Raw genomic sequence first — 19,284 nt, 5'->3', positions numbered from 1 at the left:
AAGGGAGAGAAGACAGAATGCCATATCAACAAAGTATGGTATTATAACTGGGGCACCTGGGTGGCTCAGTCGGTTGAGCGTCCGACTTTGGCTCAGGTCAGGATCTCACAGTTTGTGAGTTCGAGCCCCGTGTCAGGCTCTGTGCTGACAGCTCAGAACCTGGAGCCTGTTTCAGATTCTGTGTCTCCCTCTCTCTGCCCCTTCCCTGCTCATGCTGTGTCTCTCAAAAATGAATAAACATTAGAAAATTGTTTTTAAAGTATGGTATTACAACAAAGTTCAGGGGCACCTGCTTGGCTCAGGGTTAAGCATCCGACTTCGGCTCAGGTCACCATCTCACGGTTCACAAGTTGGAGCCCCACGATGGACTCTGTACTGACAGCTCAGAGCCTGGAGCCTGCTTCAGATTCAGTGTCTCCCTCTCTCTTTGCCCCTCCCCTGCTCGTGTTCTGTCTCTCTCCCTCTCAAAAAATAAATAAACATTTTTAAATGTTTAATATAAAAAAACAACAAAGTTCAAAGCCCTAAGGATCATAAAGAGAGGAGCTTAGCTGAGCAAAGGGGGTTATGGAAAGTCTCTTAAATCAGTGGTATTAAAGTTAAGCCCTGAAGAAAGAGTAGAATTTAGCCAGACTCAGAGGAGTGTATAACAGACTGGGAAGGAAAAGTGTCCCAAGGAATGGGCACAGCATGTGTGAAGACCTGCAAGTAAGAGAGAGCCTGGGGTAAACAACTGGAAGGAGCTCAGTACTGCTAGAGCACAGAGGTGGAGAGGGAGTGATTAAGCACGAGAGGTCCACAAGGCCCAAACCACACAGGGCTCATAAGCCATGTAAAGGAATTTGAACTTTATCCTACGAGCAATGGGAAGCCATTCAGTGAATTTTGGCACAGCTGTAACATGATCAGATTTGCAGTTGAGAAAACAACCCTCTGGCTGCAGTGTGTGAAGAAGGGATTTGAGCATCCAGACTGCCATTGAAATTTGGAGAGTGAAATGAAACAGTAAGAGGGAGAGACAGCAAGAGACAGACCGGATCCATACACACACACACACACACACACACACACACACACACACTATTCTTTCCCCACTCTAATACCAGAGTTTCTTAAGTTTGCAAGTTTCCAACCTGTGAATTAAGTGGAACTCTGGGAGGCTGGTCATTGTGTTTTATCTTTTATAGATGACTCATAGTGACAGGAAGCTAAGTACTTGCCAATCTGCAGCTGTTGTCCTCAACATCCTCAGCATTAACACCAGGCAACTACTCAAGATTTCAAATTGGAATTAGCCAAACAATAACCATAAGACTAACTTGGCAACAAGAACAGGTCCACAGAAAAGGCGGGGGGCGGAGAGAGAAAGAGAGAATATCACATGGTTTTTACTGTGATTACCAGGAGCTTCAAGTCCTCCCAAGCATGGATGGGCAGAGAAAGGAAAATGTTATTACAAGCCATAATTTAGCTAGGTGTAGGGGCCAGTCTTCCAAAAACCTGAACTGAATTTCTGGCACTGCTGCTAAGTAGCTGCAGGACTTGGGCAAACCTTGAGTCTCAGTGATCTCATCTGTAAAATGAGAAAGTTGGACTAGATGCCTCCCTAAAGTTCAGTATTCCGTAAGTTTTTTGTTGTTGTTGTTGTTGTTGTTGTTTTTTAACGTTTATTTATTTTTGAGACAGAGAGAGACAGAGCATGAACGGGGGAGGGTCAGAGAGAGGGAGACACAGAATCCGAAACAGGCTCCAGGCTCTGAGCTGTCAGCACAGAGCCCGACGCGGGGCTCGAACTCATGGACCGTGAGATCATGACCTGAGCCGAAGTCGGCCGCTTAACCGACTGAGCCACCCAGGCGCCCCTATTCCATAAGTTTTATACAGCACGAAGATGATGCCACTCATGGCTGAGCTGTCTGTCTGTCTGTATGCATGTGTCCTCCCTGTGTCTTTCAGTTTTCGTTTCTCTTATGTAGTAAAGTCTGCAGTGTGAAAAATTCCAATGCCACAGACTCTTAAGAATATGAGTATATGTTGTAATCTTGATATGTCCCTCTGTCTGCCTTTTTGGGGTTGTCGGTTTCTCTGTGTTTTTATGTCACTCTCTTCTTCACCCTTGCAGTGCTCGTTAAAACCTTTAATGCCCAAGTTTCCTATATGTATTTAACTCAGTTCATTCTCTCCTCTTACTCTTTCTCTTTCTTCCTTCATCTCTTCCATCAGTACATTCCCTCCTATTTTTCACTCACCCACTCCCAATTCCCCATCTCAGATTTCTCCTTTTTCTTTGATCTGTTATGACCCCTACAGGCATTGTTTGGTGCTACCACTGGGGCCCTAAACAGAAGACAAAAACACAAAACGGGAGTTTACAGGCATACCTACTTATTTACTAGAAGGCCATAGTTCTGTCTGAAGCCATCCCACACAACCCACAGAGTATTTACTTGTTGGGAGCCCCCTCCTTGCTTCTTTCTCTCAGACTGAGACAGTGAGGGTAGGCTCTAGTGACATCCCATTCCAGCATGTGCTTCGTGGGGGTCCAGCTACCAAATTACCTTCCATTCAACCTGACAAGTATTTATTGAGCACCTACTGTGTGCCTATAGCTCAGCAAGTTCCTCCAGAGACTCCTGGGGTCTCCAAACAATACCGCCTAATCCTGCCACAGCAGGAACTCAACATTATTGCACTGGCTTTGTTCTGAAGGGTAGGCTGTGCTGAGATTACAGCCTGCAGACTTCATTCAACTCCTTTGGCTTGGAAATGAGGCTGAATTTTCAACAAAAGTGGGTAGTTGAATTGGCCTGAGGCTTTAATTCAGTTTGTATTCTCATTTGAATTTTGGAGTTACCTTGTATGCATCAGAAGGGCATAATACATTGCTTACCTTCTGCAGAAGGTTCTTCTTGGGAGAGTCTTAGTGTTTCCAAGATATCATTAAAGCCGTAATCTGTCACTTTTAGTACAAAACGCCCATCAACCACACAGTTCCTAGACTTCAGCCTCCCATGAGCAAACTCTCTGTGGTGTAAGTACTTCATGCCCTGCAGATGATACAAACAGGATTTATTTAGTAACTTATTTAACTATTTTGTGCTTTTAGAAGCCAGTGTCTGAGCTTGTTAATGGTATGAGCTATTATAGTCTAGAATTCAGCCCTTTTTTCTTATATGCAAGCAAAGCAAAACTTTGACAACAAGAATTATTTCCAGGTCCCTTCCAGCTCTAAAATTTTATGCTTTGATGAATAAATGTATCTTGTATGTATAGAGAAGTGTCTGTTATTGGGAAATTTATTGACATTTCAAACATAGGATAGATCCATGCATACATAATTTCCAAGAATTGAAATATTCTGATTTCCCCCCAAAAAGTCTAGCCCAACTTTCATCCACCATTGGCAGGAATGAAAATTGGTTCACTTTTTTGGTGGGCAATTTGGCAACAGGTATCAAAATTGAAAGCATGCATACCCTGTGACCTAAGGATTCTGCTTCCCCTCTAAAGAAACGCTTGTACATCTGCACAAGGAGACATACACCAGAATGCTCAAGGCAGCTCTGCTTTATAATATTATATCATTAAAACTATAGTAAATACGTATCAAGAAGGAACCGTCCAAATTGTGGTGCATCCCAACTGTGGTATATTCTCCAGCAGTTAACAGCAATAAAATAGATCCGTATGTACGAACAGGGAATCATCTCTAAGCCATAAAGTAAGTGAAAAATACTAAGATGCAAAACTATGTGACATCATGTATTTTTAAAAACAACCAAATCTATAATGTATGTAAATACACATGAAATGAATTGCAAGGTTAATCACCGAATTGTCATCAGTGGTTAACTTTGGGGGAAGATGTGAAAGAGGGTAGAGTAAATGTCAATGTATTCCCATATATATTTATATCATGTGATTTTAAATTTCATTTAATACGGTATTTTTAATTAAAAATATACCACGAAAGCTGAATACTGCTGATCTTTGCAGCTTGCTGGGCAACTTTATATGACATTCAAATGTAATCCACCAGGACTCTATCAGATGGGTTTATTCGTTCACATATAAATGCAATTCATATTCTAGTGCAATCATCTCAGAACTGTTTATGCTGAGCCCTTTTAAGTATCTTGCTCTATTTTGTGGCCTGACACCCCTTTGTGTTTGTATGCTTTACATCCTGTGCCCTCAGAAAATCTGCAGTCCCCAGTACTTCCAAGCCAAGTCTGCAGTGGGTGAGATTTCCCCCGGGGTTGTCTAATGCTTGGCTTTCATTCATCATGGGCCTGAGAGGACTGTCATTTAGAAGATTCTCCCTTAACTCACGGGACCTTGCTTATAGGATGAGTGGAAAGAGTACTAGAATTGAAATCAGGAGATTTGGATTCTATTATCAGCTCTGCCACTTAATAGTTGGCTGATAAATATTTATTGAGCACTTACTATGTATGGCAGACACTATATAACAAAGTATACCTCATTTAGCTTCTCTGAACCTCCGTAAAAGGAGGCTAATCACATTTTATGGACAATTGGAATGCGATAATGTCTATAAAGCTACCTTGAAAGGGGTTAGGCCACAATAGAAAGGTCAAGACTGGTCAATATGCAAGAAGCTCAACAAATCATTGATTAAGCAGTTCAGCTCCATAAAAATGCATGTAGATAAAATTTGCATATTATTCCAAGGAGTTCAAGGACTGCACTAAAGCCAATACATAGACCCATCCATGAACCCCCTTAGCTGTCAATAGTCCTTGCCTCAGAGAATGGAGTTGCTGCCCAATAGACCCTATGGTCTTTTGGCTTTCTGGTCATGCTGAGTTTTATATTTACACCAATGGTATGTAAAGACCTGTCACCTGTTCTAGACTGAAACACCTTTTAGAAGGCGAACCAGGAGATGAAGCTAAGCAGCACCAAAGGATCTGAGAATGAGTACTTTTCCACATCCAGAACGCAGAGAAACAGGATGGAAGAAAGTATTGCTTAAGGCAAAGAGTGCTCAATGGCAACAGGAAGTAAAGACAAATCTGGCCCTCAAATTGAGGAACAGGGGTGGGAGGAGTAAATCTTTTCTATATCAGTACCTTATAATAGATATGGACAAAGGGACTACGAGAAGGGATGGGGGCAGACCATGGGTAGGAAGGTGGAAAAGTGAGATCATCACAATGACCCAAGGAAAATAAAACATCCGAAAAACATTTAAATTCTAATCTCTAGGGAAAATCTAAAATTTCCTCAGTCTTTCCATTAACCTTGATGAGATCCAGCAGGAGTGATGATTTAAACATCCAGTCAAGTTTCACATCCTGATTTGTCAATATGTCTTCTAGGCTCCTTCTGGAACAGAATTCTGTCACAATGGCAAACATTCCTGAATCATAGAAGAAGCCCAATAAAGGGTTAATATTTTCATGACGTAGGTCCTTCATCTGGAAACAGAGGGAGAGAGAAAAGTCACAACTGTCCTGTCACAACTGGGGACTAGAGTTTAGAGCACATACCCTTCTCTTCATTCTTCCTATGACTGGTTGCTGTGATAAGCTGAATTTTGGCCCCCATTATCTCCAATCTCTGATTTTAGTCTTGTGATTAAGTTATATGGCAAAAAGTAGGCCTAATCTGATTATATGAGCCCTTCAAACCAGAAGAAGAGGGAGGAGCAAGAGTCAGAGAGATTCAAAGTGTGAGGACTCAACACTCCATTGTCGACCTTGAAAATAGAGGAAGGAGGCTACAAATCAGGGAATATGGGCAGCCTCTGGAAGCTGCAGACAGCTCTCAGCTGACACCCAGCAAGGGAATAGGGACTTCAGTCTTACAACTGTACAGAACTAAATTCTGCTGACAATCTGACTGAGCCTAGAAGTGATTTACCCCCAGAGACTCCAAATAAGGGTCCAGCGTGACTGACACCTTAACTTCAGCCTTGTGTGATACTAAGTGGAGCACCCAGCTGAGTACACATAGACTTCTGATCTACAGAACACTGAGATAATAAATGGGTGTTGTATTAAGCCACTAAGTCTGTGCTATTTTGGTATGGCCATAAAGGTTCTGTTCACCAATTCCACTGTGTCTGTTGGGGAAAGGGGCTTCCCACATAACCAAGCAATTATTCAACACCAGCTGGGTGTCCTATAATTCAATTCTGACAATACCTGCCTGGAGATAGCATCAGATACCACAAGCTAAGGATTCAGTTCTACAAGATTGCTCCCATACACACACACTTCAGACACCAGTGACAAATCCAGGTCACCTGGGTTTCTGACAAACCAGGAATAGATTGGAGGTTCCAATAATTTGCTAGAGTGACTCGCAAAATTCACAGAAACATTTTACTTACTAGGTTACCAGTTTATTATAAAAGGATATAATTCAGGAACAGCTAGATGGAAGAGATGCATAGGGCAAGGTATAGGGGAAATGTGTGGAACTTTCATGCCCTCTCCAAGCATGTGCCACTCTCCCCAAATCTCCACATGTTCACCAACCTAGAAGCTCTCCAAACCCTGTCCCTTGAAGTTTTTATGAAGGCTTCATTATATAGACGTGATTGATTAAATCATGGGCCATTCCTGATTCATTCAACCTTCAGCCCCTCTCCCTTCCCCAATTGTCAAGGGGGTGGGACTGAAAGCCTCAATCTTCTAATCACGTGGTTGGTTCCCCTGGCAACCAGCTACCATCCTTAGATGTACTCCAAACATCTCGTTAACATAACAAAATACAACTTTACCATTCTCCTCACTTAGGGAATTCCAAAAGTTTTAGGAGCTGTGTGCTAGAAATAAGGATGAAGACAATATATATATTATAAATATATTATATATATATATGTAGTATATATATACAGTATCATAGGCAGTGATAGAAAATTAACGCAATGGTCAGAGGGAGATTTTAGAGAGAGATCTATCTTAGCATATTTTAAGTGAATATTAGGTCTGTGGCTTTCTTCCTGATTCATTGAAGACTCTGGAATGGAGCTCAGTGAGCCAGGAGAACTAAAGAAGTTTAATACAATAACAGATTGTCTATTTGTGGATATTCATCTATCCAGTGTGTATTAAAATAAATAGCCTACATAAACATCAGGCCAAACTCTATAAAACTTGTTTCAGAAGAAACATGTAGAATTTTTACCACATTTTCCCTTTGCATCATTAATTTTTTCACTAATGCGAAAAGCATTCAGTGTGTGCCCACATGTCCAAGGCACTGTACTACATACATGCTAGAGATGCAGAGATACACAAAATGAAAAGAGCTCACATTCAAAGAGGGGTGATAGACAAATAAGCTGACAGCTGTATTTTACTGTGAAATGTATTCTTACGGAAGGTTGCATGGCATGCTGGGGGAGCTCAGATGTTAATTCAGCCTGAAGGATCAGAGAAGGCTTCCTTGAGGAGGTAATGACTTGACTGCCAGGAAGGACAAATACGGGTTGACCAGATGAAGGTGACAGGGTGGGAGGGGCTGAGAGTAGGAGCATGTTATGTTGAGGAAATTGAAACAGGTTTAGGGTGGCCAGAACAGAGTGTAAGGGAAAGAATATGAGACAAAAGACTGGAGAGAGAGAGACAGGAACCACATTCCATGGGTCTTTGACAACCTTGATACGGTATTTGAAATTTATATTATGGGCACTCAATAATTACTATTATTCTTACTATTTAAAGGGGATGAGAGGGAAAAGGGCTCCATGATCACTTCCAGCTTTCTACCTGGATTCCTGGGCAGATAGCAGTTCTATATATCGATATAGGGGACTCAGGGATGGTGTAGTAATGGATATGTTGGTGTCCCACCCATTTCCCCTTTGCTGTGCATCACTCAGCTGCTGTGAATGTTGGCTGATAACTCACAGCTGTTCCATTCTCAGGAAAATTGTCCTAGGGTCCAAGCCAAATGGAAGCCAACTTACCTTAAAGGTTTGGTCCCACCCACAGACCTTAGCCAATGATTGACTCCCTGGGAATGGTACAAAAGTCCAACTCCCTGGCCTCAAGGTGGGACTCCTGATATAACTTGCACTCCAGCATTTTCCCCATGAGATCACACTGAAGCTAGTCTCCAGCTGAGATCACATACTTGCTGAACTATTACTTCTGCCCTATGCTGCTTCCCTCACTCCCTTTCTCTTGAAGCAATGAGTAATTTGAACAAGAATCTCCATCTCAGGCTCAACTTTTAGAGGATCTGACCTAAAATAGATGGAAAAACAACATTTTGGTGATGAGGAAGGCCAATTAATTCAGCTTGGGAATTGTTAAGAATGAGGTGCCTGTGGGACATCAAGGTGGAACTGTTCCAAAGACAGTTGGATATTCAGGGTTTGGAGCTCAGGAAAGAAGTCTGATCTAGATGGATAAATAAACTCGGGAACTATAAACATGCAAAGCATGGTATATGAAATTAATGGGAGTGGCTAAGATAGCCCAAGGAAAGCCTACAGAACAAAAAGAGAACAGGAAAATATCAACATTTAAAAAAAGGAAAAAGGAAGAACATCCTACATAGACTGAGAAATAAGGCCAGGGAAGTGGAGAAAAGACTTAGAACAATATTATGAACACCACAGAAAGAGTTTCAGGAAACTGAGGTAAATGACAGAAAGAATTTCAGGAAAATGTTATCAATACCAGAGAAGTCAGATGAAGATGAAGACAGAAAAGTAGCTGATGAATTTGACCATCAATAAATTATTAATAATAGAAACTTACCCTATAAATATGTTTACACAGATATACAAAGATATATATTCTACATATATTTCACAAATTGTACCTACATTTCATGTGGGAAATAAGGAAAAGGATTAAATCACAAATTATTCTATGTTGAGCATTGAGACTACAGTGGGACATTTATTGAGATGGAGTACACTAGCTTAGAATATGAGTCTACTTCTCCAACAGGGTGATATAAGCTGAGGTTAAATTATCCCTAGTGGAAATGGCAACTATTAACCATTAAAGGTGCCTTTTAAGCATAAAAGCCTGGCACCCATGACAAGTCACTTAGTAAAAATGCAGCTTAAACCAGCTAAGACAGACATGGAAATTCAGCCCACACTAGTAAAGTGGACACTTTTTATTAAGGTTTTATTGTACCATCTCTTATGGAGCAAGCAGCCAATACTACAGGTTCTAAATCTCTTTTAGAAGACAGAATACAAAGTGTCTATGTCTGCCAGCTATTCAACACAAATCTATTTCCTTTTCTTATTAGAAAAACATCTAGTCCACATTTTATAGCCTCCCCTGGAGCTAACTGTAGCCATATGACTGAATTCTAAGGAGTGAAATGTTAGAGGAAGTGACATGTGCCATTTCTAGGCTAAGGCTTTTAAGAAGTAAATATATGCCTTTCATGTTATTTTTCACTTGTATAGATGAATACAGTTGATGGCAGTGTCCTAGGAGAAGACAGAGGCATAAGATGGTCATATCTTATGATATGGGTCCCCAAATCCCTATATTGGAAAGAAGTCACCTGCCAACAAAGAACATCTGCATTGTACTGTTATTTGGATGAGAATAAAACTTCTTCTATGTTTGAGACATTAAATATTTGGGGGTCTATTTGTCACAGCATCTAGCTTTACACTAGGAGCCTTAGCATGGAAAAAGTTCAGGCCTGGGTTTTCCCTAGATCTTTACCATCGTATGTTCTCAGCTACAACCAATATAGAAGAGCCCACATAGGAACCAGGTAGCTACCTACATGCAGTCATGTCCTACTGATATTCTGGACAACCCAAGGAAGCAGAGAATCTTTGGAACACCTTTTTTTTTTTAGCAAGATGGTCATCTCAACATTTCCTGGGTAGTCATGTACCTCACCCCTTCAATAATATGTCCCTAAGTGGCTGCCATCAAATGTTCAAGACTTCAATTGTCCTGTTTCCCAAGATGTTTGTTAGTACTGCACCTATATAAAAACTTTAAGCATTCAATCACCAGAAAAAAACTGGTCCCGAGTCAAGCATTAGCTTAAGTGGCCTTAAAGATACCTTTAACTGCTTGAAAATGTTTCTGGGACATAGTAACATCAGCATAATTCCTACTTGCACTGCAGCTGCAATACCACATCAGTACCTGCCATTGCTATATCAGCCATTGCTACATATTTTGGCAATAAGGTTTTCTACCTCCATGGACTAAATGGCTGCTTATGTCTGTTTCCTCTATTTCATTTTGTTTTGTTTTGATGTAGAGAGCTATTGTTCAAGACCTCCTACCCTTGTACCGAACTATTCACTCTTTACCACCCAGAGGTCAATGGTCATCTAGAACATATTAACCAGGTATTAGTAGATTTCTGATGCTATGTTTCCTGCTGGTAACACTTTATTAATTTAAAAAGCATGTATTGAGTACCTTATTATATGTTAGGCACTGAGCTAACCAGCTTAGGGATGGTGACAAATGGGGAACAAAATGTTATGTGGTCCCTGACCTCTTAATTAAATAGTTACGTGAATAAATGTAAATGTGCAACTCTGACAAGACCTATAAAGGGGAGATACATAATGTAAGTGTGCATAATTGGGGCTTTGACTAATCAGAGAGGTTGAGGGAGGGTTCCTGGAAAGTAACAATTGAGTTGGGAGTTAAAAGATCAGTGGAATTAACCAGAGAAAGAAAAGAGAGAAAAGTGTTCCAGAGACTGAAATAGCATGTTAAAAGGCTCTGTGCTAGGAGCATATCAATCCAGGGACTGAAAAAAAGTCAATGTGGCTGACACAGAGAGGACAAGGGAAATATTGTGGTATGAGATAAGGATGAAGAGGCAAGGCAGAGCCAGACCATGGAGGATCTAATAGACCATTTTAAATAGCTTTTCTTTTATATTAATAGCAATTAGAGGGACTTCTATACCATGTAGGATGTAGTAAGTCATGGAAGACTACCATTCCTGATACCATAACATTAAAAAGCCAGATAAATTGCAAAAATATAATATTTTAAAAGACCGTGAGGTTATGTGTAGAAGCAAAAAAAAATAGGACCTAAAATTAAGGGGGGCAGGAGCCCTTCTGAGATAAGGAGACTGCTGCCAGCCATTTTCTTCCTCGGGGACATTTGCTAATCCTTAGCACAGGCTGAAGATCAGGTTTAGCCTACCAGAAGGGTTTTTCTGACAAAAAGAAAATCAGCAAAGTTTCAGCAATTGTGGAGTACTGGCATGACAATTAATAAACTTCAGGAGACCTAAATGTTAGCTGGCTCCCCCGCACACACAGTATATATTCTGAGATTGGAGGCTATATAGAAGACTAGGAAGCTTCTATAAGGTGGGCTGAAACCTCCTTTAGTCTCCTAATATTTAAGACACAAAGTTGCCACAAACACATGGCTGGTGTTTTCCTCAAGATATTTGCCAAACATAGAAGCATCATGGGGTAAGGGTAGAGGCCAAAGAGTAAAGACCAAAGGATATGAAGCATAGTCTGAACATACTAATCTTTCAAAGTGAAGAATACAGAGCTCTGCAGGCTTTTCAAGGGACACGCTTGGGAAACATAACAGGACTAGAGGTGTATTGAGTCTAATTAAAACTACAACACACCTTCCATTCAGCTCAGTCTCTGATTAGATTAATGTGATTACTCCCTCACCCTACCCACCTAACAGATGAAAAGAAAAAACCCTCATTGGTAGAACATATTACCTGGAGCCTCTACAGTGTCTTTATATAAAATACCCACATAATGAAAAAAAATTACTAGATATTTGAAGAGACAGCAACAATGGAAGACAGAAGACAATGGAACATGTCTTTAAATAATTCATAGACAAAAAAACCCATAAAATATGGAACAGTATTTTTTAAACCATGAAAGCAGTAGAGTGAACAAAAGCATAAATGGAGGTAAAATTAAACCTGAAAAACACACTAAAATAGGTAAAAGTGTGTTTGCATTTGTGTTTGTTTTGTTTTGTTTTGTTTTTATGATTTTACATGCACCTCAAACTGCACATGAGTTATGGGCAGAAACTGCATCCTGGCAGGTTTGAGGTGTCAGAAGGCAAAGTTTTGAGCCAACAGGACACCTAGAAAGTCAGGGAAGAATACCTGGAAGGTGATGTGCTGTAGAGCAAGTTCAATCCCAAAATATACATATAAAATTTATTCAAAACTACATTTATCATTGTGAGCATTTAATAAAGTATATAATTATGAATCTTTATGTTGTACACCTGAAATTAATATAATATTGTATGTCAACTCTACTTCAATGCAAGTTTTTTTTTTAATCTTCCCAAATCTTTGGCTGAATGTTAATCTTTTCATGCTTAGGGAAAGTCCCAGGGACCCTATAAAAAGGCAACAACTAAACCTGCAAGTATGGACCAGAGATTTTAGTTACTGCATACCACATGGGAGAAGAAGTTGAAAACTGAGTCTAGCTAAGATAACTGCCTGCAAAAAAAAAAAAATCATTCTTCAGAGCAATATAACAGAATCCAGAGTTTCTAAAATGTATCATTCATAATATTCAGCAATCAACCAACAAGTCTTAGATATGCAAAGAAGCAGGGAAATGTGACCTATACTCAAAAAAATAAAAGCAATCAGTAGAAATCAACCCTGAGATGATAGAGATGTTGCAACTAGCATAAAAAAACTTTAAAGCAGATATTACAAAAATAGTTGAGGACTTAAAAGACAACATATGCAAAATAAATATACAGATAGGGAACATCACAGAGAAACAGAAACTATAAATATGAATCAAATGGAAATTCTATAGCTGGAAAATATAATAACTGAGGTAAAAACAATTCACTAGATTGGCTTAGGAGATGACAGAAAAGTCAATAAACTTGAAGAGAGATCAATCAAAAATACACTAATCTGAAAAACAGAGAAAAAAGGATTGGGGATAAAATGAATAGAGTCGCAGGGATCTGTGTGATAATATCAAGCAGCCTAGCACATACATAACTTCAGTTTCAGATGGATACAAGAGAGAATGGAAAAGAAAAAAAAAAAAGAAATAGTAGCCCCAAATTTCTTGAATTTGTTGAAAGATTTCCATTTAAATATCCAAGAATATCTTCATTGAACACCAAACAGAAGAAATACAACCTAGGAACATCATACTCAAACTCCTGCCATTTGAAAATCAACTTAAACATCTAAGAAGCTCAGTGAACCTTAAACAGATTAAACACAAAGAAAACTACATGTATACCCATCATAGTCAAACTCTTGAAATCTAAAGATAAACTTTTAAAGACAGAGAATATATTTTTAAAAACTCAATGATTAAAAAAATTTTTCACAGAAAATCAGAAATAGGGACATGTGTGAAAAAACCTCCAGGTAACATCAAACCCAAGAGTAAAACATTAAATCGTTTTCCTCTCGGGCAAAGACCAAAGCAAGGATGTCTTTCTTCATCATTTCTACTCAATACAGTGTGAAAGCATCAAAACACTGATGAGAAAAATTAAAGAAAATGTAAATAAATGAAGATCTATACCACGTTAATGGACTGGAAAATTCAATATTGTTAAGATGTCCATCATCCCTAAGTTGATTTACAGATTCATACACTTCCTATCAAAAGTTCCAGAGGGTTTTGCTTAAGTAATAGAAGCTGATTCTAGGATTTATTGAAAATTAAAATGAACTACACTATCCAAACAATCTTGAAAAGAACAAGTTGGAAGAGTTTACACCACTTGACTTTAAGACTTACTCCAGAGCTCTGGTAATTAAGTAGTGTGATATTGGCAGTAGAGTACATTAATGAGTTAATGTAACAGAGTAGAGAGTCCAAAAATATACCTACACACATATAGTCAGTTAATTTTTACCAAATTGAAAAGTTAACTCAATGGAGAAAGGAAAGCTTTTTTAAAGCAGTTGTTAAGGAACATTGGATATCTCTATGGAAAAACAATGAACCTTGATAATTTTCTCAGTCCATACACAAAAAAATAATTCAAGATGGGTCATAGTCCTAAATCTAGACTCTTGGAATAGGCAAGGATTTCTAGACAATAAAATAAAATAATAAACTGAACTTCTTCAAAATTGAAAATTTTGCTCATCAAGAAATGCCACTAAGAAAACAAATAAACCACAGACTTAGAAAAAATAGTGTAAAACATATATCTGACCAAAGGTTTATATCCAGGATACATAAAGAATGTCTCTGAATCAAAAATTAAAAGGCCAAAAAAAAAAAAAAACCCAGCAATTTTGTATTAAATGGCAAAAATTTGAATGGGCAATTCACAAAAGAAGATACACAAATAAATTATAAACATATGAAAAGGTGTTTCACAACTTTAGCCACCAACAAAATGCAAATTAAAACCACAATAAGATACCACTTCACACATACCAGAAAGGCAAATATCAAAAAGACAGGTGCTGCTGAGAATTTAGAGCAAATGGAACATCCACATGCTTCTGCAAGGAGTGTAAAATATTATAACCAATTAATTAGAAGAACTGTTTGGATGTTTCATATAAAGTTACATTTGTCTTTGCTCTACAACTCATCTAGTCTATTTTTTTAAGATTTTATTTTCATAAGTGATCTCTACCCCCAACATAGGGCTCACACTCACAACCCTGAGATCAAGAGTCACATGCTCTACAGACTCAGCCAGGTGCCCCTCAGTTAGTCCATTCTTAAGTATTTACCCAAGAGGAATGAAAACATATGTTAACAAAAATACTTATAAAATATTTATAGTTGCCTATTAAAACATGTTCAATATTACTAATCATCAGAGAAGCAGAAATCAAAACAACAATGATATTTCATGTCAGGCCCACTAGGGTGGCTACTATTTAAAAAAAGCAAAAAAAGCAAAAAAAAAACCAAAAAAACAAAAAAAAACAAAAAAAAAACAGAAAATAACAAGCATTGGCAAGGCAATGGAGAAATTGGAAGCCTTGTGTACTATTGATAGGATTGTAACTAAATGGTGCAATCACTATGGAAAATTGTATGAAGATTCCTCAAAAAATTAAAAATAGAGCTGCTATATGAATCAGTAATCCCACTTCTGGGTATATATCCAAAGAATTGAAAGCAGGGTGTCAGAGAGATATTTGCACACCCATATTCATAGCAGCACTATTCACAGTAGCCAAGAAGGGGAGCCAACCAAAGTGTCCACCAAGAAATGAGTGAATAACATACAATGGTGTATTATTCAGCCCTAAGAAGGAAGGAAATCCAGTCACATATTATCACAAGGATGAACCTCAAAGACATTATGCTGCATGGAATAAACCAGTCACAAAAAGACAAATGCTATGTGATTCCTCTTATATAAGGTTTCTAGAGTAGTCAGATTCACAGAAACAGAAAAAAGAATGGTGGTCAGCAGGATTTGGGGGGAGGGGAAAAAGAGAGTTGTTGCTTAATGGGTACAGAGTTTCAGATTTGCAAGATTAAAAAGTTCTGGAGATCTATTTCACAACAATGTGAAAATATACTTAACAGGCCTGAACTGTGTATTTAAAAATAGTTAAGGAGGCACTTGTAATGAGCACTGGGTGTTTTATGTAAGTGATGAATCACTAAATTCTATACCTGAAACTGAAACTAAGGTGGATTCATCATAAAAAAAGTTAAAATGGTAATTTTGTGTTTTTTAACAATTAAAAAGAGTATAGTTGCCTTATACATTACACCAAAAAAACTAGAAAGTAGCCAAATGTTCATCAACAGGAGAATGATAAACTGTGATACATTTATAAAATGAAATACTACTCAGCAATTTTAGAAAATGAACTATTATTACCTTCAAAAACATGAATTAATCTTAAAAGCCACTATGTTGAGAGAGAAAAACCAGGCACATAATAGTACATGCTGTATTATCCTATTTATATGAAATCAAAGAACAGAAAAAAATACTAATTTATGATGATAGAAATCACAAAAGTGGTTGTCTCTGGGGTAGGAGCAATGACTGACAAGGGAAACAAGGAAACTTTCTAGGATGATGGACACACTCTATATTTTGTTTTGGGGAGTGGTTGCACAGATATATGCAACTGTCAAAATTCATTGAATAGAACATCTAATTAAACCTGAATAAAAATCTATTTTAAAAACACAATGATACTATGTGAAATAAACTGGCCACAAAAAGACAAAGGCTGTATGATTCCACTTACATGAGATAGCTAAATTCACAGAGACAGAAAATAGAATAGTGGTTACAAGGAGTTACAAGGAGGGAGTGGGTAAGGGGAGTTGTTTAATGGATACAGAGTTTCAGATTTGTGAGATGAAAAAGTTGTGATAATCTGTTGCAAAGTAACGTAAACATACTTAACACTACTGAAGTATATACTTAGAAATGGTACACTGTGTTATGTTTTTATCATAATTAAAAATAAATATTAAAAAACAAAACAATGAGGGGGCACCTGGCTGGCTCAGTTGGTAGAACATGTTGACTCTTGATCTCGGGGTCATGAGCTTGTAGCCCTACCTTCCGCATAGAGATTACTTAATAAAATAAAATTTAAAAAACAACAATGAGATACCCCTATAAATCCAGTAGAATGGCTAAAACTATGAAGACTGACATTAACAAATATTGCTGATGATGTAGAGCAACGGGAACTCTTACAACTTGCATGCAGGAAATCAAAATGGGAAAAGGTTTGATAGTATCTTATAAACTTAACTGTACACTATACGTTAACATAGAAATTCCACTGCTAGGTGTTTAGCCAAGAGAAATTAAAATGTGTCCATAAAAAGATTTGTAAAATAAAAGAGAGACGTGTGTAAAGCATATTTATAGCAGCTACATTCATAATAGTCAAAATTGGAATCTGCCAAAATGCCCACCAATAGGAAAATACATAATTAAATTGTGCTATAATCATACAATTGAATACTCATCAATGAGATGAACAAGCTATACACACACAATAATGTTGATTAATATCAGCTGGTATGTTGTATGATACTACTTCTATGAGGTTACAGAATAAGCAAAATTAATGTAAGATAGGAAAAATACCTGGAACACTGGGTCCCTCTTTGGGGGGGGGGGGTGGCGCAAATTTACTGAAGAACACAAAGGAACTTTCTAGAGAAAAAAGAAATGTTTTAAAACTTTTTTTTAAGTTTTATTTATTTATTTTTGAAAGAGAGAGAGAGAGAGATTACTAAGTAGCCAGGGTATTAGATGGTACACAGAATATGCCAATGGGGAAGAACATGAGCCTGGGAGATATGGCCTGATTTTTCTACATATACTTCAGAAATTGGGGCCCTAAAAGGTGTTGAAGGTCATCAGTGCTTTGGCCTTCTGACTCCAGCTGTTTGCCTTTCAAGAGCATTTGTCTCATTGTACACGGCTCTTTTCTATACCTGGCTCCCCAAGATCTGCTTTCAAGTCTGGTTCCTGGTATCCAGTCCCAAAATTTTAAGATCATGAAGGCATATAAGTAGTCAAGGCAGTGTTGGATGCATAGTGATAGCACAGTCAGATCTGCCTCCTGCCCCATAGAAGCACTAGAAAGGAATTAGGGCCTCTCACATGGTAAATTCTGGAAAACTCTGGCTTTCTCCCTAGAATTGAGTTGCTATCTGTACCTGACATGGCCACACAAGTCAGTAAGGGCACACATAAAAAGACGTCATGAGAATAATAGGAACCAGTTTTCTCATTATTAAAGAACAGAGTTACAATATGGAAAGGAGAAAGGACAAAATGAACCCTGTGGCATTCAATAATAATTAGAAGTATTAATATGAACTCATGGTTTTAGATAAATGATACATAGATAGGAATACAATTAAAACCCATACATGCACACTGATATAAATATATGAATAAATAAATAAATGGTAGAGAAGGTAAGGCTCTTTCTTACAATACAATACCAACCAATAAACATAAAAAGAACACTGGAATTAGGAAACTAGTGGGCAAAAGCTTGAAGAAAAACAAGATATTTACACAAACTTAAAGTATCTGTTTACAGATTATGTATGAATTACACTGGGGAAAATACCCAGTAAGTCTATAGTGGAGAAATCTAGTAGATTTTGAAACCACCTAAACTAAGTAATCAAAATTAACATCACCAATAATGGGACAACTGATATTGTGTGCCTCCTAATAAAAAGCACTTTGAAAAGGACAATGCATCACTTCTGTAATCTTCTGGTTGAAGATGCATAACCTAAATCAAACCATGAGGAACATGGGATAAACCCAAATTGAGGGACCATCTATCAAATAACTGACCTGAAGTCTTCAAAAATATCAAAGTGAAGGGGCACCTGAGTGGCTCAGTCAGTTAAGCATCCAACTTTGGCTCAGGTCATCATCTCACAGTTTGGGAGGTTGAGCCCTGCGATGGGTGAGCTTGAGCCCCATTATGGGCTCTGTACTCTCTCTCTCTCCCTCTGTCTCTGAACCTCGTGGGATTCTCTCTGTCTCCCTCTCTCCCCTTCAGTCACTCGTGTGCTCTCTCTCAAAAATAAATAAAATTAAATAAATAAATAAATAAATAATTTCTTTTTTAATAAAAAAAATATCAGGAGCCTGGGTGGCTCAGTCGGTTGAGCATCTGACTTTGGCCCAGGTCATGATCTCATGATCTGTGAGTTCAAGCCCCACGTTGGGCTCTGTGCTGACAGCTCAGAGCCTGGAGCCTGGTTTGGATTCTGTGTCTCCCTCTCTCTTGGCCCCTCCCCCACTAATGCTCTGTCTCTCTCTCTCCCTGTCAAAAATAAATAAACATTAAATTTTTTTTTTAAATAAAAATAGAATAAAAAATATCAAGGTGTAGACAAAAACAGAGAAAGGCTGAGAAACTGTTCCAGATAAAAGGCAACTAAAGAGGCATGACAACTAACCACAATATGTGAACCTGGATTAGAAACTGGTCTGGGAAAAATTAGCTGTAATGTATTTATGACCATTGATAAAATTAAAATATGGATACTAGTTACATAACATTATTGTATCAATATTCAATTTTCTAATTTTGATAATTATACCATAGTTATGTACAAGAATACCTTTTTTAAGGAAATATGCACTGATGTATTTACAAGTAAAAGGGCAGATGTCTATACCTTACTCTCAAATCATTCAGAAAAAATAATACATAAATTTATAAGTAGAGAATGAAAAACAATTAGGCAAAATGTAAGCACTTGACTAATCTGGATATGGTAAACAGGAATTCCTTTAATTATTCTTGCACCTTTTCTGTAGATTTGAAATCATATCAAAAGTAAAAATT

General features: G+C 38.0%; 1 protein-coding gene across 1 annotated transcript in view; it reads right to left on the bottom strand.

Moving 5' to 3' along the window:
* Positions 1-19,284, bottom strand: part of GUCY2F (guanylate cyclase 2F, retinal) — a 108,516-nt gene that overhangs the window by 27,299 nt on the left and 61,933 nt on the right. Inside the window, exons 9-10 of the mRNA XM_081792449.1 lie at positions 5,268-5,444; positions 2,891-3,047 (exon numbers count right to left, since the gene is read on the bottom strand). Of these exons, the coding sequence (XP_081648575.1) occupies positions 2,891-3,047; positions 5,268-5,444 (334 nt within the window). The remainder of the gene's footprint in view (positions 1-2,890; positions 3,048-5,267; positions 5,445-19,284) is intronic.

This window comes from Panthera onca, chromosome X (assembly GCF_046562875.1).
Source record: "Panthera onca isolate mPanOnc1 chromosome X, mPanOnc1 haplotype 2, whole genome shotgun sequence".
Lineage (NCBI taxonomy): Eukaryota > Metazoa > Chordata > Mammalia > Carnivora > Felidae > Panthera > Panthera onca.
The sequence above is the reverse complement of the archived record's forward strand: the minus strand, read 5'-3'. Positions and strand labels throughout refer to the sequence as shown.